Consider the following 26487-nt stretch of genomic DNA (forward strand, 5'->3'; position numbering starts at 1 on the left):
CGAGCTCATTCCGAACACCCACCCCATCCTGTTCTGTTCCAAACCCCCTGCACCCCCCAGGTACCTCCACCTGAGCTGCCTACAGGTTTTAACCCACTCTCCCTCCTGCTCATGGCCCCAAACTGTCCCCAGCCTTTAACCCCCTCCCAACCACAGGTTCACTTACTTTTCAAAAGCAGCGCCACCTGCTGCCCCTCCGAGCACTTGGAACCAGTCAGTCTTTTACATGTATTTTAATAGGAATTTAGTATCCCTGTTATGAGTTTTTGCCTGTGAGCAAAAAGTTAGGAACCAATTTTGCTCATATAGCAAGGGATGAGTGTATGTATTGATACTGTGCATAGTCACCCTGGGTGCTTGTGTTGATGGAAAAAGTGGTGTTCTGCAAATAGGTATCCTACAGTTTGCTGCATCTGCATCTGGTTCAATGCCTTGCAGATAGGGTGACTGGGTGTCTGGTGCTGGATCACCTGGTCAAACAGCGACAGCTGGCAGCTTGTCTGGTTGGTGGTGCAATGGCACCATGCAGCAGAGCTAGCAGGCTCCAGCTAGACACCACACCATGTCGTGCAGCTCCCAGTTGTTCCTGGTCTGTGAGGCTGCATCCGTGGCATCCAGTGCCCTGACTCCCAGTCCTTGCAGCAAGGCTGAGGCATCCTGAAAGCAGAGGAAGCTCCAGCTTCCTGCATTGTGTGCCAGTCCCATCTCCCTCTCCCTGATGGTGCCATCAAGGCTGTGATCCCAGGCGCTGTGCAGTGCAGTGCATGCATGGGTAAGGGGAGAGCGAGCTGTACACTACAGTGTGTGAGGGCTGTAGGCAACTATGCCCTGCTGGGTAGGGGGCACCACAGGCTGACAGCAGCCTGAGGAAGGGAAGAGCTGCCTAGGACGGGGGTATGAAAAAACTATGATGCTCTGGCATCTGGGTAAATTGACCTAAGTCCTCATGTAGACAACATGAGGTTGTTGGAAGAATTCTTCGATCAGCCTGGTTACTGCCTCTTGGGGAGGTGGATCTCTTCTGTTGGTGTAGGAGGTATCTATTCTCAAATGCCACTACAGCATTACTAGTGTAGACAAACTGTTAGAGTACTACTCGTGGGATTTTGAGGAGGAAGAAGGGGGGATGTTCAGCCACCATGACTGGATGGTGATGGACATAGTGAATAGAAATGCCAGGTTGCTGCTAGATTCAGGGAGCATTTCCACATGGTGAATCCATGCTTCTGAGCCTAAGTCTTGCGCACTAACTGTTGGGTTGACATCCTAATGCAGGCTGAGGTAATGAGCAGTGGCAGAAGAACATCCAGATGCAAAAGAGCACATTTCTGAGCCTGTGTACCAGACCAGCGCCAGATTCCAGGAAAGGGGTCCCAGACTGAGCGTTGCATTGACAGCTACAGAGGAGAAGTGAGTGGCAATCACATGGAAACTTGAAATACCTGGTTGCTGTCAGTCACTGGGCAGTTTGGATTTGGAAAATCCACAATGAGGGCTGTTGTCATTGAGTACTGGACAGAACTGTGATTCTTAGCAATGGTCAAGAAATAAGAGAGGGATTTGAAGAAGTGATACAGTAAACTCTTTGACCTGTGGCATGCCTGGGACAGGGAGGTTGCTGGATATTCAAATGTGCTGGATGATGGAGAGGTATCTTCCTCTGGTCCCTGACACAGCTCTGTGCCTGCCTGCAGGGGGACTCTCATACTACTACTCAGCTTGGCTTGGCTACCCTCCAACTGCCCTCTATTGGAGCTAGGAGAAGTGAGTACAGGGACAAATATACTGCTTAGGAGAGTCTTTTATGTAGAATTAGAATCCTCAGCTGTCTATTCTGAAAAGCTTAGTGCTGATTTGTGCTGCAAAAGCAGACTTAGAGGGCTTTGAGTTCCTGCTCGGCTGCTCTGTCTCTACCTTGTGGCAGGCAGGAGCTCCCTCCCGCTCACAGCTTGGCCAGTGCAGCAGCTCCTCCTGCCTCCAGCTGCGGCCTGTAATGGGGCCTCACTGGGCCACTCCTGCTCCCGTCATGCCTACCCTGAATGGTGGAGCTCTTCCCCTTACCTGAGTGCGCTGCTCTCCAGCTGTCTCCAGCTTCAGCCCAGCCATGTGCTGTTAGGCACTCGGGGGGGCCTGTAGTGCCCTGCACCAACCAGAGCAGCCAATCCTGTCCGGATAACGTAGTGCTGCCTCTTGGTGGGGTTGCCTTGTCCTGGGCTGCTGGCTCACGGGTGCTCCATCACTGGGGGCCACCAGGCATGCACCACTCCCTGGGTGGCAGCTGAATTCTGCTACCCATGTGAGCAATGGGCGGGAGAGGAGTGGGTTGGGGAGGCAGCTGCAAGTGGCACAGCCCCCTGGAGGAGGAGGCCTAGGCACCAGGGTGGTGGCTGGTGCTGGTTGTTTGAGAGTTCCGATAGCTCGAATACTGGTTAAAAGAGAATTTACTGTATATCTCAATAGTAGTGGATGATATCCCTATTCTGGCACCAGGCCATCTTGCCACAGATCCATTTATTCTTATTCTGATTTTATGGGAAGGAATAGGTGAGCTATGAATATTGTGCTGTTTTTTATAAAAAGTGCAAAATGGGCAATTTGATGTTTGAAAAAAAGGAGATATTTCTCATTTTAACATAACTGCTTTGGTAAACTATGATGGATGCTCTACAGATGGATGCGCAATAGCATCTTGTCTTTTTATGACTAAAAATATGTAACATTACTAGCTAAATTTGTGGCTATGTGATAAAACATATTTCTAGTTTGTGAAATCAGCTACTTCTTGTTTCGAAGTGTTGCAGGACCTAATTTGACAAAACTGCTGTGTGCATTCTTCACAACAAAATAGTTGAAGTTAGATGAAAGGTAATCTGTTATATAAAATGTATTTTGTGGACTATGTTTTTGTGAATACTTGATTTGCTATTTCCATGCTTTGAGACTCTAAATCCTTAAATTTGATGAAATATATAGGAGGTGAAATAGTGTGTTTTTTTTTTTTTTTTTCTTTCCTTTCCCAGTAGGTAACAGATGCGGGTGAAAGATCCATCGAGGGCTAACCCTGAAAAAACCAAGAGAAACAAAAGGCCCAATAGGCCTCAGGATGAAGACTCTTCAGATGACATTGCAGGTAAATAAATTCTGTGACATTTGGCAATCCAGAGTGAGAGAAAACTGTGTCCATATGGTTTTCATTAGTCAACAAAGCAGAAGACACATGTGGGAACCGTGAACTGTGTGTTGGTTGAATGCAGCAACATAGCTGCTTACAATCAAATATCTATGGCGTGATGAATTGTCATTACATTGCACTCAGGGAATTGGTGCACAAATTAATGAACTGGAGGATAACTTGGCCATATTAACATTTTAAAGAGGCAGGTGTAAGGATAACAGTAAAATGATGTATGTAGAACACAGAGAAGGCCTTCCTTAAGGGTAGGAAAGGTTGTCCAGTCTATCTGTGTTCTCTCACACACACTCTTACATGTGCAGAGACACAGAAATGGATTTAAGTAATGTTAACAGAGTTCACAAAAGTTGGGAAAATTTAATGTGTAGTAATTTTCTCCTTTGTTTTATCTCAGATCTGTTGGGCCTGCTTGTAGCTTTTTGGGATTTTTTTTGGTTTTTGTTTTTTGGACAGAAAAATAGTACTTGTGAAAAAGATGGAAATAGGATACTTCTGATGCGTCAGAGAATGGACATGATTGCATCCTTGGAACTAATGTTGTCCTGCCTTTAAAAACCATGTAGCTATGGCTAGATAGTTGTGCTGTGAGGTATAATGTATGCAAATAACAAGCAACTAATATTTTACAATGATAAAATTTTGTTAAACGAGTTGAGGATAGGCTACAGGAATAATTACCTTCAAAGTAATAGCTGTAATCCCCTTGTGTGCTGGAGTGGAGTTCTGGAAGAAAGTGCTGTGTCTGGAAGCCCTTACATTGTATGTTGAACAAGCAAGGTCACTGTACCTCTGCCCTCTCAAGTTACAGTCATGTTTTACAGTGGTGAGTGCCAGCTAATCAGCATAAAATGTAATGTCATGTGTTATTACTGCACTTTAAAAAGGTTTGAATCCTTGTAAATATACTTTGAATCTGGCTTTCGTTAAGGGAGTGAACGTTTCCTGTTTCATAATTCTATTCCTTTTAATTATGTGGCTATCACTGAGAGTCTCTTATGCTGTAGGTTTAACCTGCCAACATGTGAGCCAAGCAGTGGATGTGCATCATGTGAAGAGGGCAGTAGCTGAGAATATTTGGTCAATATGTTCAGAATGCTTAAAAGAAAGGAGAATGAATGATGGCGACCCAATAATTCCTTCTGATGTATGGCTGTGCCTCAAATGTGGCTTTCAGGTAAAGAAATGTGTACTGTAAATTTACAGACAAATATAGACCCTTATCCTCTGAAAGGAGTTGCAAATGCAGATTATTGTTTCTGCATGGATTCTGACTGGCTTTTGTGGAATTCTGAGCAGGAGCAATGGGATTCTGCCCCAAGTGGAAGGAGTCTGCTTTTGAATCCCTTTGTGATCTGGGTCATGGAATTCCAACTTTTTTTGAAGTATTATTACCACAGAACGAGCTCTGCTTTTAGGATAAATCTCTGAACTGCACTAGAGGTTGAAACCCTCTGGAAAACACTGATTCATGGGAATGGTTTGATCCTTCTTTAAGTTATACAAACTGTCCATGCCAGTTTACACAAGGAGGTGGTTATGCCACCGTTCCCCTGGTATACCCACGGTTCTTTATAGACACCAAAGCTGCAAGTCAGAACTCCCTCTGGTCTCTACTTTACACATTAGACATAATTGTTAACAGCAAGAGTATTTAACCATTGGAACTATTTACCAAGGGTCATGGTGGATTCTCCATCAAGGACAATTTTAATATCAAAATGGCATGTTTTTCTAAAATATATGCTCTAGGAATTATTTCAGCAAAATTCTTTGTCCTGCAGAAGATCAGACTAAATGGTCACAGTAGTTCCTTTTGGTCTTGAAATCTGTGAATTTGCCAAATGTGTGGGGGTTTTAGTTTCTTTTTTATTCTTATTCCCTCCCCTTCTTGTATTTTCCCTTCCATGCTAGTACTTGCCCTTCCTAAAGGATGCCAGATCTAACCCAAAACTTAGGTTTAACAAATGCTTGTCTCGTGTCATCCTTGCTTATGGAGAAAGTTCTTATTGTGTTCCAGAGAGACTATGAGCAGATCTATATTGGAAGCACTATGTTGGTGCAGCTTCAGCATGTCTAGTGAAGATGCTTGATGCTAATGTGAGAGTTTCTCCCACCAACAAAGTTCGTAGGTTGCTGTAACTTGTGTTGCTTAAGGGTTTGGATGGAGGTGTTGTCTTTCACAGCAGTGAGTCTGGCCTTGGCTCCAGCAGAAGTCGTGGGTGTGGGTGGGTGTGTGCACGTGCACAGGCCCAGAAAGTGCCGCAGCAATGGGCATCACAGTCCCAGCTCTACCCCACCTGTGACTGCTCAAGCTGAAATCATGGAGGTATGGTAAAGTCACAGAATCTGTTTCCTTAGTTATAAAACATAGTATTATTTTGCAGGTATTGGAATACAATTGGCTTATATCCATAACATTCCTATTGTTCAGATATGTAGAACTGTAACCATATGTGTAGAAAACATTACTCTGGATCTGTCCCCTAAATCTGTTGTCCTGGTTGAGAAAGGAAACCAACAGTCACTGTTCAATTAATCTGTCTTAACCCCATCCTTTAGATGGTTACTGCTGCTGATCACTTTCTCAAGAATGGAGATCTATACTGACTGACAGTACTCAAGTAAAAATGAGAAGTCCTGTGGCATCTTATAGACTAACAATTTCACCCTTCATTGCCTGCTTTAGATTCAAGCAGGGAAAGTAGACAAATTTAGATTGGCAATAAGGCATACATGACATATGATCTAGACTGTAAGTAGGAAATAGCAACTAGTGAAACCAAGAGTGAGTTTGAAGGCAATGGATAAGATCTGGAAAAGCAAATGATTAGCTTAGGAATGAAGCTGAGCATCTTGAAAACATGTGTATTCAGCACCATGTTGTACGGATGTGAGACATGGGTAATAAAAGATTTGAAGAGGATATTGGTGCTTGTTTTAGAAAGATCATGAAAATAGGATAGATAGAGAAGGACACCAACGGGGAGTTATATAGGAAGATACAGCCAAAAGAGAACCTACTGCAGAAGGTTATACAACAGAAGTTACAGCTATTCAGGCATATCTGCAGAATAAATGATGAATGAAGACTCAAGATCCTAGTATTTGGCACAATGGACAGTTGAAATAGGAGAGGCAGACCCCACAGAGAATGGGTAGATGATTGGTGCGGAGCTAGTCTACAGAAACTAAGACGCTCCGCACTGGACAGGGAAAGATGGAAGGAAATAGTGAGGGAGGCATCGGACACCAGTGGGCTCTGAGTCCATGGTTGATGATGGTGATGATGAGTAAGGCATACATTTTTAACAGCGACAGCGGCTAACTACTGGAACACCTTACTGTTGTCTTTGGTGGATTCTCCATCAAAGAATTTTAAGCCAAGATAGAATGTTCTTCTGAAAAAGATGCTTGGGTTTAAATTGGAATTAATTAATGGAAGTTCTTTTGTTTGTGTTACAGTGGAGATAGGACTGTGTGATCGCTATCTTCCTATCTATAAATGAAAGTGGGAGAAATGTTTATTATTTTTTTAAAAGTGTGTATGACTGTTTGTCTGCTCACTTTTGTATTGTTACCGAGAGGGTGTGAAGGAATTGATTTATTTCCTGAAACAGAGGATAAGCAATGCAGTGACTAGGTGAAAGTGAGGTAGGCCAATTGGTATGAATAGTCTATTAAGAACTGTCAACATGTGATGAATCTACCTTACAGATACAATAGAAGGTCAACAGCTGGACACAAACTTGAAATTACTGCCAGTCAAGCAGGGAGGGACGTGTGAAAACACCCTGACTGGAACTGGATACAAAGCACTCAAGTGATAGCAGACATCAGTAATAATGCTGCTGCCTAGTCCAATGAAGTTCATGACAGGTCTGCACTAAACATGCACCTTTGGTGCAGCTGTGGTGCTTCAGTGAAAATGTTCCTATGCTGATGGAGGAGTTTCTGCCATCAGCATAGTTAATTAGCTTCCGTGAGAGCGGGTAGCTAGGTCCATGTGAGGAAACTCTTTCACCGACAGCGCTGTCTACAACGGGTATCAGCTCAGTTACAATAGTGTTGCTCACGAGAGTGGATTTTTTCTCACCTCTGATATAAGTCTGTGGAGTAGACCTGGCCTTAGTCCTGGACATTTTGGAAAGACAAAGAGGTAGAGCTGCCAGGAGCCATTATGAGAAACAGGTGCTGAAGTAGCCCTAAGTTTACTTCAAGAGTATTGGACATGGAAAAGTGGATGGTCAGGGCTTAACAATAAGGAGGTTACATCCTCAGAAAGACACTGTAAATGTTGCTGGCATAACACAGTTTCTGGATATCTGGCAGATATAGTATGTTCTTAATAGATAATATAGTGTGTGTGATTTTTGTTAGAAATAATGCCTAACATCGTTATCATTGAAAGATTAAAGCAAATAGTTTTCTCCATATTTCTTCTACATTTGTTTTATGCATTTGGGCAGCGCTGGTTGTGTAGTCAGTATCACTGTTTCCTCTGTTGTCACTTTAGTATACAGTTCCTCCTTTTGCCAATGTAACTCTAATGCAGCGAGAGGGGAGAGGTTCTAAATATAGGAGGATACAATTGTAAAACTGTTCATGCTTTTAGGAGTGGTATAGTGCCTGAAACAACTTTTAATTATTTTCTAATTACTAGGTGAGAAGTTGATAGTGTCCTTTTAAATAAAACATTTACTTTTACTCGTGAAATTCCACTTTTCACATGAGTGCTTCAGCAGCTTTTTCTAAGGAAAATATTAATCCTGTCCTGCAGAGCACTCTCTCGCGTACAAACTCCATTCCTGTGTGTAAGCACTAGTAAAGTGAATGGATAAGAATCCTACTTTTTGGAGTTCTAGATGATTTTCTTACCTCTTTCTCAAGAAGATGATCCTCAGTTATGTTTTCTAAAGTAAAATAACAAAATATGTACTTTCTTTTTTTTTTCGTAATGATACCATTTTCAGGGTTGTAGTCAAAACTCAGAAGGCCAACATTCTCTGAAACATTTCCAGGCTGCTTGCACAGAACCTCATTGCATTGCAATCAATCTCAGCACATGGATCATATGGTAAGATTGTTATAGGATTATTTGTGTAGCACACACATTGTACAGATGCACATACTCACACATGCAATATTAAAAAATGCTCATTTTTAATTTAAATGAAGTGCTCTCTTTGTCAAAAGCTACATAAACTCTACTTTAGTCTATGGCTCAAATGAACGAGACCTATACCAATTCCCTTGTCTCCTCCATGGCTTCCCATGTAGTTCCAGAAAAGATCTGTTCCTAGTAGGCAGTAAGGCTTAGTGCCCATTTTCCCTGTGTACTCCACATTCATTTTTAGTATAGCAGAGCTCTGGCTTAGTACTACTTATGTTTCTGCTAGCCCTGTCAAGTAATTGTAGGTAGTTCAAGCAATTAATTCAAAACAAATTAACTTAATTAAAAATAGTGATCAATTGCATTTTTAATTACACTGTTAAAATAATAGAATATAAATTTAAATGTATTACAAATATTTTGGATGTTTTCTATGTTTTCAAATATGTTAATTTCAGTTACAGTGCAAAATACAAAGTGCAGAATGCTCACTTTATATTATAGTTTGATTACAAATACTTGCACTGTAAAACTAACATTTTTTGTTTTATTTATAAATTGTCTGCTTTGGGTACCCCATGTATGCTGTGTGGTCACAAATAAGAGGGGAGAGGACAACGGTGTATTAGATTGTTTTTTGGCTCACGTAATGGAAAAAAATCAAAACTTCTGGCCTAAGAAGATTTATGGATATAGTCTGTTCAAATAAAAAATCGGATACACTTTTTCTCTCCTGCATATAGATACGGAGCTACTAGAAATAAAGTTTTGCATCAGCAATTCACTGCTGTAGAATTTAAAAGAGGTAAAATCAACTCAGAGGCTGCATCTACATTATAGTGATCTGTCAACAGAAGTTACTGCCAGAAGATATCTTCTGACAAAACCTCTGTCAACAGATTGCCTCTGCACGTAAAAGCAGCTTGAAGGAGCAATTCGCTCTGTCAACAGAGAGTGGGGACAGACTTCCCAGCTCTCAACAGAATGGCCTACTGGAAGCTCTTCAAACAGGGCTGCCTGGTGAACCGGAAGCCCTGTCTATTGACAGAGGGTCCCCGGAGTGTATATGCTATTTTTTTTTGTTGACAGAATCTGTTGACAGAGGCATTATGCCTTGTATGGGAGTGATTTAACGTTCCCAAGAAAACTGCTACGTTCCATCAGTTGATTCTCAACCAAACATATTTTAGGTATGGATGGTCCCCAGGTTTTTTCAACAAAACACTGTAGTGTAGATGCAGCCAAAATTATTTTTAGTTTTTCATTTTTAAAGTTTTGACAGAAAAGCAAGCTGAATGGAAGAATTGACTGAGGTTTTTGTATTTTGCTAATCCTTTTGTAAAATTGCATAATATATGCGTACAGCAAAGCCCTGTTACATGTGTATTGTTTTTAAAAATGCAACACCTTTCACTATTATTATTATTTATGTGCCTCTTCTTCATTCAATGGTTCTATTCCAACTGAATTAAATAAGAGACTGAGAGAGAGACTCATTAAAATGTTCTATAGTCTAATCTAGTGGGCACTTGTTTGAGAAGTAAGGGAACACTGTGTACATATGCTGGATCAGTCTACATAGGCTAAATAGGCAGAGGGGCATTTATTTTCTCCTGGTTAATGAATAGTGGAGGGACTTAGGTGTCTGGATGCTTAGAGAAAAACAGCATTGAACATGCCCAGATGCAGAAACTTAGGCACCAGAGCTATTTTTACAGAGAAGATTTAGGCACCGAGTGAGTTTAGATGTGTACATACTTCGGTGGTAGCCACACAGGGGTTTTGTGGAGTTAATGGTGCCTAAAGCTTAGAATTAAGTGCTCGGGTTCCGTTGTGGATCTGGCCGTAAGTGACTTGCCCAAGCACACAGGAAATCTGTCAGATCTGGGAAGAGAACCCCAATTTCTTGAATTCCAGTCTATTTCTCTTTGTTGAAATTTTATGCATTGTTTAGGTGTTATGAATGTGATGAAGAGTTGTCAACTCACTGCAACAAGAAGGTTTTGGCTCAGATAGTTGACTTTCTTCAGAAACATGTTACTAGAACTGAACCAAGTAAGTTACAATAATTTATTTAATATGTCAATTGCATATATCTCTGTTTTTAGAAATGGCATGTCAGGTTTTGGTTTTATTAATAATACAATTGAAAAACTATGGATGGTGTTGATACAAATGTTTATCATCATTTTTTTTCCCAGCAGTGCTTTCCATTGTGGTCTTAGGAGTAATGTTTTGGGCATGTTAATGTAATTCTCACAGAATTTCACTTTTGACATCTCTATTTTAAGTAGTTGGGAACCCAAAACTGCAAGCAGACTCCAGATGTGGCCATATCAGTGCTGAACAGAGGAGAGTAATCACTTCCCTCAGTCTGCTGGAAATACTTCTATTAATGCAGCCCAATGTGCAGTTATCCTTCTTGGCAGCAAAGACCCACTGTTGACTCCTTTCCAGTTTTTCATCTATTATAATCCCCAGGTACTTTTCTGCAGAACTGCCATTCAGCTGGTCCCCAGCCTGTAGCAGTGCTTGGACTCTGCACTTAACCTTGTGAACTTTATCAGATTTCTTTGGACCCAAATTTCTAATTTGTCTTGGTCACTCCAGAGCCTATCCCTGTCCTCTAGCATGTCCACTTATAACCCTTCCCCCTACTTAGTGTCATCCACAAACTTCCTGAGGGCGCAATCCATCCTATTATCCAGATCATTAATGAAGATGTTGAACAAATCCAGCCCCAGGACCAACCCTAGAGGCATTTCACTTTGTACTGGCTGCCAGCTAGTTGATCACTATCCATTGAGCCCAATGATCTAGCCAGTTCTCCATCCATTATAGTTTCATCTAAACCATACTACTTTAACTTGCTGGCAAGAACACCGTGGAAGAATGTATCAAAAGGTTAGTTAAAGTCATGGTGTTTCACGGTGACTGTTTTCTCCTTAGCCACAAAGCCAGTTATCTCATCATAGAAGACAGTTAGGTTATAATACGAATATAAAATACATATTCAGTTTCATTTTCCTTTATAGTCTCTCTTTAATTTCAGATTCTCATGCACTAGTAGAATGCTGTAATATTTAGTTTGCAACCACTTAAATACTGTCATCATTGTTTCAAATATTCTCATGGAAAATATTCAGATTAATAAAAGCTCATTTTCCCTTCCCCCTACCCCCACCTTCCCCCAAAAAAATACTGGCTAAAATTTTTGGACTTTGGATGCCTTAAATTTTAGGTGCCCAATTTGAGATGCTTTCAATATGTCTTGATTTTGCTCATCACTTTCTGAAAATTGGACCCACCAAAAATTACAGGCCAGTTTTGAAAATCTTAGTCATTGTCGAGTCATGTTGGGCCCAGTGCTCACACAAAGGAACAGAATTTTATATGTGGTGATTTTTTTTAGTATAGAAGCATATTATGTCCTATTTATTTGATCCAAGAATTGGAAAATCTCACCACTGTCTAAGAATGCAGGCATTAAAAGTGAGACACCAAAAAAAAAAAAGGAGATTTTCCTGACATGAACATGTTTGTAAGACATTTCTGAATGAAGAAGTAATATTGTCATAAGATATTGAATTATACAGAATGAAATTTTCAATCAGTGATAGTGAACTAAGCTCCAGCTATTTTAGTGATCCTCAGTATGTTGCTGCTAATGTCTTGTTCATTCGAGCTTATGTACAGTGCAACCTATGCAGCACTAAATACCATCCTTGCAATCTCTGATGTGTTGCAGGATTTTGAGTTCCCTTTGTTTAATTCAGGCTATAGACAATTTTTTTTTTATTTGGAGTTGGGGACTAGAATTAAAGCATAATAAAATATTGGTTTATTATCACTTCAGTGAGTTTAGTACCAGAACTAAATTTGACCACTGTTCAAGTGAGATTAGCTAGACTGTGTTCCAAACTCAGTGTTTATTTCTTTTTTTTAACATAGTCCCGAAAATGTGTTTGGGGAGAGGACTGTGTGCCAACACCCCCTACCCTACTAATAGTTGTCTATGTCCGTGTAATTATAAGTCCAAAAATAAACCTCATATCACAAACACTCAAAGTATGTATATGTGAATAGTCACATTAACTTCAGTGCACTTATTCACGAGCTTAAAATCATTTAAGTGTTAGCAGGATTTGGAGCCTGAAGAATCAGACGGCTCAGTGCAAAAGACTGGATCCTGTATAGTGACCAGCTTTCTGACCCTTGTTCAACAAAGCGTTCAATCCCATGCTTAAGTGGCTCAGATCAGGGCCAGTGCACAAAATATTTGGAAAGACTGAGCTCAGAGGTTGTATCTTTATCACTACAAAAGTAAGAGGAAGAGGTTCCAAGTTACAGAGGAGCCGGAGAGGGCTCTGACAGGTACAGCTGAGGTCTTAGTCTGGTGAATTGGTACAGCTGCCAGAAGAGTCTAGGAGGAGTTGACCTATTAATAAATCACTGGTGCGTGAGAGAGGCAGATTTCTGAATAAGGTTGACTGTCTTGTTCCAGCTTGGTAAGTTTAGTTGCCATAATTGTTCTTCACAAAATGATTTATTACATTCAAAGTTAAAACAGTTAATTTTTCCTCTAAAAGAACATAATTTGAGCCTTTAGATCTTGAAGAGTAAAAAAACCAGATGACATGCTGAAATTCTTGACTGAGACCCAAGCAGAAAAGGGGATAAAATATAATGGTCTGAATTAAATGCATTAATTTTGAGTCTTCTAGTCTTTTATGGATAGATCTGAGGCCTTTATTTCTTGCTAAATAGTAATTTTTACCATAATTCTTAATTTTGTTTAAATTCTTAATTCGCAGTGCTGGTGATTTGTTTTTCTCTTTTGGTATTTAATACATTAATGAAGATTTTGATTTTTTGCAATGATAGGTAATGAAGTTAGAAAAAATTTTAAATGTGATTTTTTTTAAATGATAAATATGAAAGTATTGATTACCAATACTTGCTACCAACAACAGTGCTAAATATTTTGAAATAAATCTGGTGTTGATTGATTATTTTCTCCTCTTACTCCCCCATTTCTTCCTGTTTGTGAGTAAGCATACTGAAGTGGGAGAGCTGCTGTTTATTTTTCATCACAGAAAGTGTGGCATCTATAAAAAAATGTAGAACCTGGGTTTTTTTGTTTTCTGACAGCTGGCATGTCACTTCATAACATATAAATATTATGTGGAAGTCTCTGTACAAATATAGTATATACATGGGTATTAGATGTTAGCCATTACATTTGTCAGGTTCTTGATAATCAAGAATCCATGTAAAGATAAAACATTTTAAAACAGGAAAGAGGGTGGATTATATAGATTTCCTAATTAGTGCATCTTGGAGAATAAACAAAAGCAAAATGCTTGTCATTTGGTACTAATGTGGTGGAATAGTGTGGCAGCAGGACCCCTGTCTATTACTCAGTCTCTCATAAAGATTGAACTTCATTTCAGCTGCAGAAATGTGCAAATTACATTACTACTACATGACTGCGTTTTGTAATTACATTAAGCGATTGAGATGAACTCCAATGTTGGGTTCCCAAAAGAATGCTTGCAGCTGTGTGGTTTTCACATCTGATCCTATGGTTTGCTGTACCCAGCAATGTCTTTATTTATTTTTTTTTAAGTCTGTTTGGTTAGGGGGTCATGTTGGGCACAAGATGGAAGAATAAAGCAAGATTGCTTTCTAGAGTGCACCATCCAGAAATTTGTTTTGTAGAGAAGGGTAGCAGGCCATAATGGTTTTCACAGGAAGGCAGGTGCAGTATTGTCAGGAGGGCACACTTGTGAGCTTCACAGGAACATAATGCTCATGTACTACATAGAAACCATGCTGAGATGCCACTCTTTGAGTGCCTGATTGTTGTCTGAGGAATAAGAAATTGTTTTGCTGTCTTGAAATTTATTTATGATACATTTGTCGCCATAGAATTTTAGAGAGAAATGTTTGAACGCTGAAGATTGAGCCAAGAAGAATGATTACATTTAAACCTGTCACTTCTTCCCATTGTGGTTCTTGAATAGAAAGTAGGAGAAGAGCTAATTTTAGTTCTCAGGCTTTGCAATCATAACCCCTGCTGGGGAGGCCAAGTAGTGGTAGGGGCTTTTCCTGTTAGAGTTCAGCTGTTCTGCTCTGCTTAAAGCAGCAGACTAGAGGCAAAGCTGGGAACTTAATTTGTGTTCATAGATATAATTGCTATAGTAGAGTTTCTGTAATAAGTAGGAGATTTGGGTGAAACTGCATTGGGGAGAATCATATCCTGTTCCACTTTTATGGGTGAGCAGTTGAGTGGACCATATTTTACACTGAATGAAAAAGTGTAGCTTTTCCTCTAGCTGTTTTGTAGAACATATAATTCAAAAATTAGGGTGCAAGAATAACCAGTTGTATTTATTCTAGAGCAGGTGTGGCCAGACTTGTGCTCTTGAGCAACATGCAGCTCTTGTACAGCTAAAGTGCGGCTCACAAGGCTTCTGCATTCTCATCCAGACATTCCCACCCCTCATTCTCCACCAACCAGCAGGCTGGGTCTTCATCCCTGTAGTGGAGCTAGTGACTTCTGTCCTTCAGAGAGCAGACTCTTGGGGCTTTAACCCCATGGCAGGGAATGCCAGGGGTCGGGGCATCAGCCAGGAGCACACTCCAGCAGGTGTTGCACCATGGGCCATGTCCTGCGTGTTGGAGAACTTGAATTTCCAAAGATTATAGTATGCAGCTCAGAGGGTCGGTAAGGGACCACTGACCCAAAGGCAAATCAGTCGGGGGCCACAAAAACAAAAAACCATATCACTGATGTTGTGCCTGAATGATTTGTCTTCAGGGAGGTCTGGGCACGAGGAAAGGTGCAGGAGCAGGATTTGGGTGGGGGATCTGGGTGAGAGGAGGGTGTAGGGGAGGGGTGGAGATCTGGGCAGGAGGGGGTGCAGGAGCAGGCTGGGAGATGGGGTCTAGGTGAGAGGAAGGATACCGGAAGGTTTGTGGGGTGGGGACTAGGGGTCAGGCTGGGGGTGAGAGGCATCTGGATGGGAGGGGGCACAGGAGCTATCTGGGGATGCAGGGTCTGGGCGATGGGGTACACTTACCTTTTCAGCACCCCCTAGATGAACATGGCTGTGTGCCCCTCCCCCTCCACACCCGGCACCATTCTCTGCTGCTCTGATTGCAGCCAAAAGGACTAGTGCTAGGAAGCCTCCAGGCAGGCTGCTACTGCTCCCGTTCCCCTCTCCCAGCTGGAAGAACAGCATTGACTGGCAGTGGAGGCCCCCCCCACCGCCACCCCAGAGCCGCTTCTGGCTCTCCAGGCCCAGCAGAGCCTGCGGTCTAGATCTGAACTGAGGCTTGCCTGATCCAGCTCTCAAGGTTTGGTGCTCGGCGCCATCTAGCCACTGTGGGTCAAATTCCTTGGAGGGTGGTCCCAAGCCTGGGGGTCCAGATCCAGACAAATTGGGGTCCAGATCCAGACTGCGGGCCATGGGTTTCCCACCCCTGCTCTAAAAGATACCTAAAAATTAACATGAACCAGGGATCTTTTAGACAATGCTCTGTGTAGATCCTTTTGGCGGTCAGGTGCTTTACAAATCCCACCCTCCTGGTATGCTTTGCTAAAACTGTGTAGACAAGGCATTAGGTTAAGAAATAAAATTAACAAGCAAAACAATACTTAACAGGGGTCAGCAACACCATGTTGCACAACTGGCACCTGACAAAGTTAGCATATTTAGAGACAGACGGGAAGGAGCAGGGACAGTTATGTGATTCAGTCGTTCGTTTTTTTTGAAAAATTACTGCAGACCTCCACATTTTTTTTCTGTGGACACTTGTGTGCATGTATGGACACATTGGTGATCACTGACACTAATATGTCCCTTACAAAATGAAAAGGGATTCACTTCCAAAAAAAGTACTTCTGTAAGTTGACCTGAAATCCACTTTGACAAACATGGGCATTTCATTGTTGTAATTTAAGAAAACAGATCACTTTTGGGGAGAAAAAAGAGATGTGAACTTGGTGACCAATTTGTTTTTTCTTAACAAAATGTAACAAGTTCTCACTGAAGAATGATTTTTGTTTTCTCTCTCTCCCTCCTTTCACCCTCATATATTTAGTAGTGAACAAACGTATAAATAGTCTGACTGTCAAGACTCAAAATTAGTGATTGAATAGCTCAACAATGTGAAAGAACCAGATATAATTTTCGGTTTATTACATTCTGGCAGCTCCATGGAAATAAAACCGTACTTTGCATTCTCTAATCCTGGCATTATTTTAGCAATGCAAGAAAAAAAATTGGCTTTTAAAACATAAAATTAGCAGCCATTTAAAAAGAACAGTTTTTCCCCTGAGGGTTAGGTTTCCATGATTGTACAACATTGAAAGAACTACTTTTAGTTCCTTTTTGAAAAATAAAAAAGATCTGCTAGGCAATTTAGTAGTATTACATAATGCAGCATGATGAGAATTTACTAGAAAAGAAAGGAAATCTATTAACCTTGCTTTTTCCACGAAGGCCTTCAGCTGAAGTACCAGAGATATACTCAATAGAAAAGGCTTGACCTTGGAATAAGGGTACATGTTCCTGGAACTCTCCTTTTTTAATTTTTTTAAAGTTGTATTGAAAAAATAAACAAAGATGGTTAATCTCCAGCTGAAAGAAAAATTGATTGTCATTTATGTTTTTGTTTGCATACCATCTGTATCTCCAGGTACATTTCTGTTTTAGCCAAATATTTCTGAAGCATTCACACACTGCACGTATATGAAATACAATCAAAATACATTGACACAAAACCTACATTAGGTATCTCAAGTTTCTCATGCAAATCAGTACTTCAGAGTTGCATTATTCTTCAGCTTTTGGGCTGGTAACTTTCAATCCAGTGCATAATCTGAACTGAGCTTTTGCTAGCAAGATTTGTTGCAAACCTGATAAATGTTGCAATGAACTGTAAAGAGAAAGTAAACTTAAACTCTTCAATTTTGGTGAGTTATGTGGTATTTAGTTACTTTGGGCTCAGTCCTTAAGCCCTTCACCTTCCCAGTTCTTATTGATTTCTGAAAGTGTTCTGCAAGTGGAAGACTTTGAGGTTCAGGCCTTTTATCTGTAAGCAATACTAAATTAGCCAAACAACTCTCTCTGCCTTTTCTCCTACCCTTCTTAAGAGTCAGTTTCTTCAAGGTGCTCACTCTCAATTCTTATTGATAGCACTGCTTGCCATCTTGCAGGGCCAAGTTCCAAGACTGCAGGACATAACCCTAAAGGGTTTGAACTTAGTCTAAAATCATGGGAAAATCAGGACTCGGAAGTAGTATAGATCAGTGTTTTCTCAACCAGTGGTATGAGTACTCCTGGAGGTACACTGCAATCTTCCAGGGCATACCTCAACTCACTAAGTATTTGCCTAATTTTACAATAGGCTACTTAAAAACTCTAGTAAAGTCATCACAATCTAAAAGTTCATTCAGACAGTGACTTGTTTCTATTGCTTCATATAGCTTGTATTGAAATGCAAGTGCGATATTTCTATTCCAATTAATTTATTTGATAAGATGGTAGAAAGTCAGCAAGTTTTCAGTAGTAGTCACCTGTGATGCTTTTTGCATGTTTTTTAAGTGAGGTGTAACTTGGTAGTATGCAAAACAAATATGACTCCTGAAAAGGGTACAGTAATCTGGAAAGGTTGAACAGCACTGGTTTCAAGAGCTCAGATTACTTTAGGCCCTAGTTTCTCAACCAGTGGTACTCATGCCCTTAGCTGTATGTGAGAGAAGCCTGGGGGTACTGTTTTTTTTTTAAAGGGGTACATTTTAAAAAAAAGTTGAGAAACAGTGGTGGAGGTGAGGCCTGACATTCCTAACGTAAAACAAAAATAAAAGGCAAAGCACACAAAAATCCACCTCAGACTCTGCACCCTCCTTTGTTCTGTTCTTTTAAACATACAAATACCTTTAATACCCATTTGCAAATCACCTTTAATGTAGAAAAACTTTTCTTAACATATTATATCCTTAAATAACTCCCCCAGTGCCAACGTAATATAGCACTAAGACTATTGTCCCAATTAAAAGAAGAGATGCTCTGTTTTTTTAAAGGAGTGAAAATACTGTATATGATGCTCATAATACACTGAATAAAAGGAAAAAATATCTAGGTACTTCACTTTTGTTTTTAAATTGTTTCCTTAATGTGAATTTGTGCTTAGTAACTTTTGCCTTTAAAGACCTGAACTTAGAATTTCAAATGTATTTTATCACCTGGGTCAATACAATTTAATTGATATTGGCTAAATGTGTTCTCATGAAGCCAAATATATGAGAATTTTGCCCAGATGAAGTAGCAGTTATTACGGGTCAATATTGTTAGACTAAATCAGTTACCTAGCTGATCCCTCCCCCCCAGTTAAGCTCATTCTGTTCAAATGGACTGCACTGTATCGTGTACATTAATATTGATTATGGGACTACCAAAGCTAAGGAACTCAAAGTAGGATGGGGATAACTCTGCTGGTATACCTGTCTTCAAAATGAAGCTCTGTTTGTAAGTAGTTTGTGTTCATAGAGGCAGATGGTTAGTTTGCAAAACATTTGACTTTTTGAAATCTCTCTGCCACCTAAAAATCTGTCTAACAGAGTGGATGCATAGGTTCTAAGGATAATGAATTCTAAGTTTAAAAATATTGAAAATTATGAAGATGTATTTACAATTATTTTACACTCAGAAAAACATATTTTTTACTCATTTTGTTGGGCATTGCTTGACATTACTGCAAATTTTGACTAGTACATATGTGAAAAATACTTGGTCTTTTATTATTTGTATTACAGTCGCGTGTAGTAGTTCCAGTACGTCAGACATGTTTTGAGTCCCAAGTTAAATGTATTACCTTATTCTTTTTAAAATCTTTGTCATCAGTAATTTTGAGACTGTTTCCAGTAATTTGAAAGTCACCATGAATAGTTCTGTATAGAGTTTCTATTAATCCAGGTATCAGAGAGGTAGCCTTGTTAGTCTATATCTTCGAGAACAGCAAGGAGTTGTAGACCAACAGATAAAGGTGCCACAGGACTTCTTGTTGTTCTCTTAATCCAAACTCCTGTAATTTTGTTTCTTGGGATTTGTTTTTGTTTTATAGAAGGAAGAATTATTTTCTTTTAATCCTCGAAATTGAGAATCCTTTCTGCTATGTGTTGGTAGTAGCATACTGCTTTGAAGAATTAACTTTTATATAGAACCTTTGTTGTGTTTGTATTGGTTTGAAAAGTCACATTGCATTCCTAAAAGAGGAATGACAAAATATTTTGAGTATGTGCCACAGTGAATCAAAAAGAGTCAGTAAAAATGTTTTCATCCACAAGCACTTTTTAATTTTTTTTTTTTTAAGTTTAGGTTCTAGCCTGCTATTATCCTTGGGGTTTTTTCAATGGAGCCCTGCAATTTAAGTCTGCAGAACTCTTAACAATCAGCAATTGCAGTTATTACCAGTCTCACTTATTAAGTTGGCTGGAGGCTAGCTGACCAGCTCTATGCATGCCCACCAAATATATCCAGCCTCACCAGTCCAAGACCCAACTGCCATTTATCACCCCTCTTGGGGCTTTTCAGTAACTAATTCAAAAACACTGTGCCTTTTGAATTGGAGCTCCTGTCGATATATAAATATGCGTACAACTCTCTGTACAAAATGAACTAATTAAGCAGTGTCTGTATTGGGACCAGTTTACAGCTGTCTGTTTTTCAGACAAAAATAGTTTATTTTCCTAGAACGTGTAATTTGAGGGGGAGAAAAAAAAACTATTAAAGAATGGGGGGAAGGCAACATTTGATATCTCTGTGAAGGAAAGATTCCTATAAATAGCATGTGCACAGCTTTTATTTATTTAATCATGTTTTTTATCTTTATAAGTTTTATCTAGCTAATATGAAAATCAGATGTATAGGTCTGATTTACCGTATTCTGTAATACATGAGCATTCAAGTCTAATAACAAAATTGGTTTTCTTTGTTTTGTTTTTTTCCTGAAATTATTTACACATGAGACTTAGTAAATGGAACCTCACTACTTGTGTGAAGCTGCCATTTAACCATGAAGTGAAATGCTTTTATTAAGTTTGCCCTGCAGATATGGTCTGCTGTGGCAGTGCTGTCCATATTTGGTGGCTGTGCAAGGAGAGCCAGGTGGTGCTGCAAAGCATAGCACAGTGAAGCGTAGACAGATCTAGGTTTGACATTTGTCATCCTGAACTGCTAAAGGGAAGAGAAAAATCTGCTTTTCCATATGCTTATGTTTTAATTTTTGCCTTCAGTTTTGTCCAGATGGCCTTATGAACATTGTTTACTCTAAGACGCTGTCCCAGATGTTTTTGAATGCCGATGGATAAATGCAACAACTGTGGTATACCAATACACAAATTATTTACACAGTTATGGCTTGTTTTTAACCATCAATTTTCTCCACCTATAGTACCATTTTTGGGGGAGGGGGAGGAGGGCGGGGGGAAGGAGCCCAGTGATTTGTATTCATTTTCGTATATTGAATGGTACCGTAAGGTTGCAGATATTTGGATATTATCATCCCCCCCCAATCTCTCATGCTTTCCTTGCCTTAGGAGTTTTATATGGATGGCACTGTCGCAAGACACTGTAGCATGCATGCTGTAAACATGTAGGTGACAGGGTATTACTGCATGTGTCCTAGTTTGTGGGAGCCCATTTCAGTTATGAAAGGCTCCTGACCTGTTTGCCATTTTTTGTGTTCAGCAGTATTCTGTCTACTTTTTTCAAGTAGAATTTACAGTAGGGTCTCAACATTCTCAACCTTTAAGTTTTGCAAATTCAATTATTTACGAGCTGCTTCTCCGGTGCAGGGAGTGCTGGCAGCCACCGCTTCCTCTAGGGCCCCGAGGCGGGGAGTGGCTGCCATATTCGCAAAATTCAACATTCACGAGGGTTCTCAACATGGAACCATTATGAATGTTGAGAGCCTACTTTCTTCCTGTGTCCTTGTACTCTCTTCCGTTTCCACTCCAATAGAATAGAGAATATTTGTAAGTGACGTAGACTATATCATTGAGAGCATTTTTCAAAATTACGTGGCAAGTTCCTGTAACTGCATTTTGACAAACTCATAAATAACTCAAAAATAATTATGCATTGGTAGACTTAAGGTAAGTATGCAAATTGCATCAAAGGTTTGTTATCAGACATAATAGAGATTTCTAAATTGCATCTTGTTTTCTTTCTGAATTTAATTATATTTTTCCATAATCTAAGTAAGTTAGTACCTAGGAATATACATAAAACAACCTTTTGGCATGAGCATTTCATTAACGTAAATAGATCTGTTAGTTATTTCTCAAGAACACTTTAATGAGACGTCACTATAACTCATTAGAACAAATACATGAATTCATATGTCAAGATGTAGATGGAAACATCACAGTGCTTGGCATCCATTAAGTCCATAACTCGTTTACATTGACATGCATTGTTAATCAATACTTAAAACACTTCAGATGTCAGTAATGTTCGTATTTAGTAGAGCAATCATGACAATATGAAAGTTGCTAGTAGAATTCTAGGCTAAATAGTGTATCTCAAGTCTTTACATTACCTCTAGGCTACAAGTTAATGACTGCCTAACTTCACTGCCCCTTGTCTATTTAAGTAAGAAGGCCAGTAGGAAAATACAAGGACGTTACTGGTAGCACATTCTTTTATGGCTTATTAAATCTGTGTGTGTGGTTTGTTTTGTTTTTTGGTTTTGTTTTGCTTTGCTTTTTTGGTTAAAATTTAATCAGATAGCAGTATATTATGCATCTGGGTATAGATTAATAGATCCTGTACCAGTGACAAGGCAGGGGAGACGTGTATGTTACATCTGGGAAAATGGATGACAGTTTATATCCAGCTGTGGAATGGGTTGTACTTTGTTCAGTTTGACTTGTACAGTAATGGAGAGAGATGCACTGTAATGAGGTGGGAGCTTTTGCGTACCTCCCTTCAATAACACTGAAAAGCAAAGTAGTAGCTGTTACCGATCTTCTTTCGGGTGACCATCTGTCCTGTATTGGGTCGGATGGTCCCGTATTTGGGACATGGCGTCCTGACTTATTTTTATAAAAAAGGACCAGTTGTCTCTTATTTGGTCCATCCCCACGCTGACCTTTTCTGCCAGCAGCTGTGCAGCTTCTGGCCAGAGTTCTCCAGCGGTTTTCAGCTGCGGCTTCCCTGGGGCTGGGGGGGTGGGCACCGGCAACTGCAGCCTCCCCAGGGCTCCCAGTTCCCTGGGGCAGCGGCTGCTGCTACCTTCCTGGGGCTCATGGAGCACCAGCGGCTGCAGCTTCCACGAGGCTTGGGGTGGGGGGCAGGTGCACTTCTGCAGGACTCCTGGGGGGCGCTAGGCGCTGCTGCTGCTTCCCCATGCTTCAGGGAAGCGCCAGCAGCTGCCGCCTCCTTCCTGGCTCCCCGGGGCTTGGTGGAGCCACTCCTCCCCCACATATCTCCCGGTCCCATATTTGGGACCGGGAGATATGGTCACCCTGTCTTTCTAGTATGTGTATAATGCACATACATCTTAACTCTTTACAGGTCTTAGTATCTACATGGACATGGTGCCAGGCCCATCTTTGTGAGTGGATGGTAGCAGAGGGTGAAGCGTGTTTGGTGATGCGGGGCGGGGGGGGGTTGTTCTTTTTTTATATGGTGGGTAGAAGTTTGGTGGGAAAAGTTTCACTCCCTGGGTTGTTTTGATGGTAGAGTTAGGGATTTACTGCTTATTTTGTTGTATTGTTATTTCAAAGGAAGTCCAAAGTACTTTCAGTAGCAAAGGTTGTATATGTTATGCATTGCAATAAATAAGTAAATCAGTGCAAAGAGTGGGGGAAATAGGGTAAAAGTAAAATCTTATTTTTGCAAACACTTAAAAGTCTATGCTAGCTTTGGTCAAGCATTTACGTCAGTTAAATTTTATGTGGGCCATGTGGACTTTACGTGGACCAGGTGTGTAAATGTTTCCTTGATTAGGGCCTGTACTTTCCGTTTGAGTGTAGGGCCTCATTTTGGTAAGCGTGGTGCATTCTTATTGAAAAAAGACATATCCTGCTTTAAAGAGGTCATGATCTATATGGTGTTAAGCTACTGTTTTTGGTAAGTAGACACCTCAGCAATTGAATAAAATATTTCAAATTAAACACACTTAACTTCATACTGGGTACTGAAACTAGATTTTACATAAAAGCTAGCTTGTTTGCAACCTTTACTTGTTTTTTCTCTAACAACTTTAAATCTAGCTGTTCAAATAAGCAAATTGGTATCACTTTTAGGGGAAGAGAATCAGTATTTGATGCTAAATATCTGAATCTTGTCTTTTGGTCACTGTTAATATTAATCTGCAGTTTTAATTATAGGTTCATCATCAAAAATTATACAACTTCATGAAGAAAATAGTGAAGGAAGTGAGATATTGAAAGGAAAAAGTTCTGCAAATGGTGCACCAATTCCAGTTAAGGGAATAAATAATTTAGGAAATACATGTTTTTTTAATGCTGTAATGCAGGTAAGATGCAAAAATAACATCAGATTTCCTTGTTGATAGCATTTTTAGAAATATTTAATTTAAGCGTTACAAATGTAAATTTAATAAAGCATTTTTCTATGATATAACTTTAATCACTCCTTTTTGACATTTTGTTTTAGTAGCTTTTCCCCAACCTTTTCTTCCTCTTTCCTTGCCTACCCTTCCCCCTAAAAATCTTTTTCATTAACAGTATAAGCAGTGCTCTGTAAATGAATGAGACAGAAGGAAATGTCAGATATTACACTTCAGGTTTGTGTGGCAGTTGTAGGTGTATACTGTTGCAATTCAATGTGTGATCTTTGCAATTCCGTATTAAGTAGTCATGAACTTGTCCTACTTATGGGTGGGGTGGGGGAAAGGGTGTTTTATAGATGACTTAGGATATCGAGCACCTTGGCATTGTCTTCACAGGTAAAAGAAAAAAGAATATAAACCCAAGAAAACAAAAAACAGAACACCTCTAATGGAAATAGTTACCAGTACAAAAGTTGTGTAGTATAAACCCTACTTAGGTGGGGTATTTGGGTATTCACTCATGCTGTATGTCTCCTAAAAGCTCTTATGCTTTAGAGGGCCCTGTGACTTAAGATGTATTGACAATACAGAGACTAGACTGGCATAGCTGTGTCGCTACAGCTGTGCTGGCATAATTGCCTGTTGTAGACATGGGTTGTGTCTATGGGAGGGTTTCCCTTGGGTTTAGAAACATTGCCTCTGAATGACTGTAACTACATCAACAGAAACATTCTTACATCAGCATAACTGTGTCTACACAGGAAGTTAGATTTGCATATCTGTGTTGGTCAGTGGTACAGATTTTCCGCTTTGCTGACCAATGCACCTATCCTGACCTAAATTTTAAGTGTGGAGCGAGCCTTAGGAAAACTCAAAATTTAAAAATTTGTTCTACAATGAAAATAATAAGCAAAATAGCCTAAGAGGCAGTGTTTCAGTAGTTGCAGTTCCAACTACTTCTGTTTCTTTTATTGGAACTTTAACAACAACTACACCTTTTTATAACTGTGAGAGCTATTTCCTGTCGGGGATACTTTTTTCCTGGGGTCTGAGTCAATATTCTTTGAAGTCTTTCCATTAAATATACTTTTGTACATGTGAACAGTTTGAGTGAAGGAGTTATGGTCTAGTTAAGAGACCAGTGTGTCTAAACTTTTTTTTTGTCTCTTTAAGAATCTGGCACAGACTCACATGTTGAATGAACTAATGTATGAGATGAAGGAAAAGGGAATAAAGCTAAAAATCAATCAAGCTGAAGATTCACAATTGGTAGGTGTACAGTAAGAGGTCCAGCTTGTGTGAAATGTGCAATGGCAGAAACACAGACCAAGATAATGTTTAAAAGAAAAGGCTGGCTAATGGTAGTTAATGATGGTCACACCCTTGGCCTACAGTTTCTTTTGTCTCTTAGTTCTCGGTTAATCTACAATACATACGACATCATATATTTTGTAGAATTAATGTAAAATCAACCTTGAAAGAGGAAGTATGATCACCATCTCACATTCTGCTGAACTACAAGAGGTACGTGAATGAACCCAAATAGTGTATAACCTGAAGTAGGAGTGAAAGAAAAGTGCATGCTGTAGTAATTTTTTTCACTTCCCATTAATGCTGTTTTTTAACATGCACAATGAAAGAAACGGTGTTTTTGTGTTTCATTAAAAGTGTAAAAGATTTCATTCTCATCCACCCCCAGACCTTTGTGTAAAAGTTGTGAAATTTTACAGAATAACCAGAGGACTAAACCAATATGAGGGGCCCAAGTACTCGGAGCAGTCCCCAATCTAGAAATCAAACCCTTTATCCTCAAACTGCTTAAGTGTTTATTTGGCCACTATTACTGGATCTTTTTTAGGGTCTCCCATCTTCTATAGGCTCTGGTTATGGGGTATCTAATAAATTTGCCCCCCCTTTTCTCTCCAGTCAGCAGCACTGTTTGAGCGGAAACATCATATTCCCTGTAACCTCCTGGCTGATGGAGGGGGTTGTGGTGTTGGGACTCTGTTCTACCATACACATGACTGCTCTGCTTTGAAACACTCCTACCCAATGAATAGCTTCATTGCTTGCCTCTGTTGCTCCTCATAACTTTTTTGAACATAGTGTGGCATTATTGGGATTCTTGTCAGTTTCACTGCCACTAACAGGATTCTGAACAGGATAGCTCTGAGCACCAAGAGCTCACGCTGCAGGGTTAGGGAGACAGCATTGTGGTGGTTTAAACTCTGTTCATGCTTCGTGTGATGCTTATGCAACCATAAGAGTTAGAAATGTAACTTATTTTTAATTAAAGCTTAGACTCTGAAGATTGTCAGCTCTATGGAGCAAGAGACTTTTCTTATCTGCGTATGCAACACCTGGTGCCTTTGAGCACTAATAATGTATAGATAATAATAATATATAGAAGGCGATAATGTTCTACTTGCATTTTCCAAACTCCTGTTGGTGGTGGTGGTGGTGGTGGTTGTTGTTGTTGATAAAAATAAGAATACCGTTTGCATTTATGCATCATAGGGCTTATCTTTTAGAGAAACATTCTCGTAGTAGTTCACTGAGAAGTTGCAGTCTGTATATTGCAGATTGTAGTGGT

At 39.9% G+C, this 26487-nt stretch overlaps 1 protein-coding gene across 6 annotated transcripts in view; it reads left to right on the top strand.

Annotated features, from left to right (window-relative positions):
• Nucleotides 1-26487, top strand: part of USP45 (ubiquitin specific peptidase 45) — a 94480-nt gene that overhangs the window by 12150 nt on the left and 55843 nt on the right. For 2 of the 6 annotated variants that reach the window (XM_074990839.1, XM_074990831.1), the window contains exons 2-7: nt 3021-3130; nt 4198-4367; nt 8164-8267; nt 10258-10358; nt 23710-23858; nt 25068-25163. In XM_074990839.1, the coding sequence (XP_074846940.1) occupies nt 3031-3130; nt 4198-4367; nt 8164-8267; nt 10258-10358; nt 23710-23858; nt 25068-25163 (720 nt within the window). In that variant the 5' untranslated portion in view covers nt 3021-3030. Of the gene's footprint in view, nt 1-1275; nt 1411-3020; nt 3131-4197; nt 4368-8163; nt 8268-10257; nt 10359-23709; nt 23859-25067; nt 25164-26487 lie in introns of those variants that run through there. The other 4 variants (XM_074990832.1, XM_074990833.1, XM_074990834.1 and 1 more) reach the window with 4 other exon arrangements.

This window comes from Carettochelys insculpta, chromosome 3, assembly GCF_033958435.1.
Source record: "Carettochelys insculpta isolate YL-2023 chromosome 3, ASM3395843v1, whole genome shotgun sequence".
NCBI lineage: Eukaryota > Metazoa > Chordata > Testudines > Carettochelyidae > Carettochelys > Carettochelys insculpta.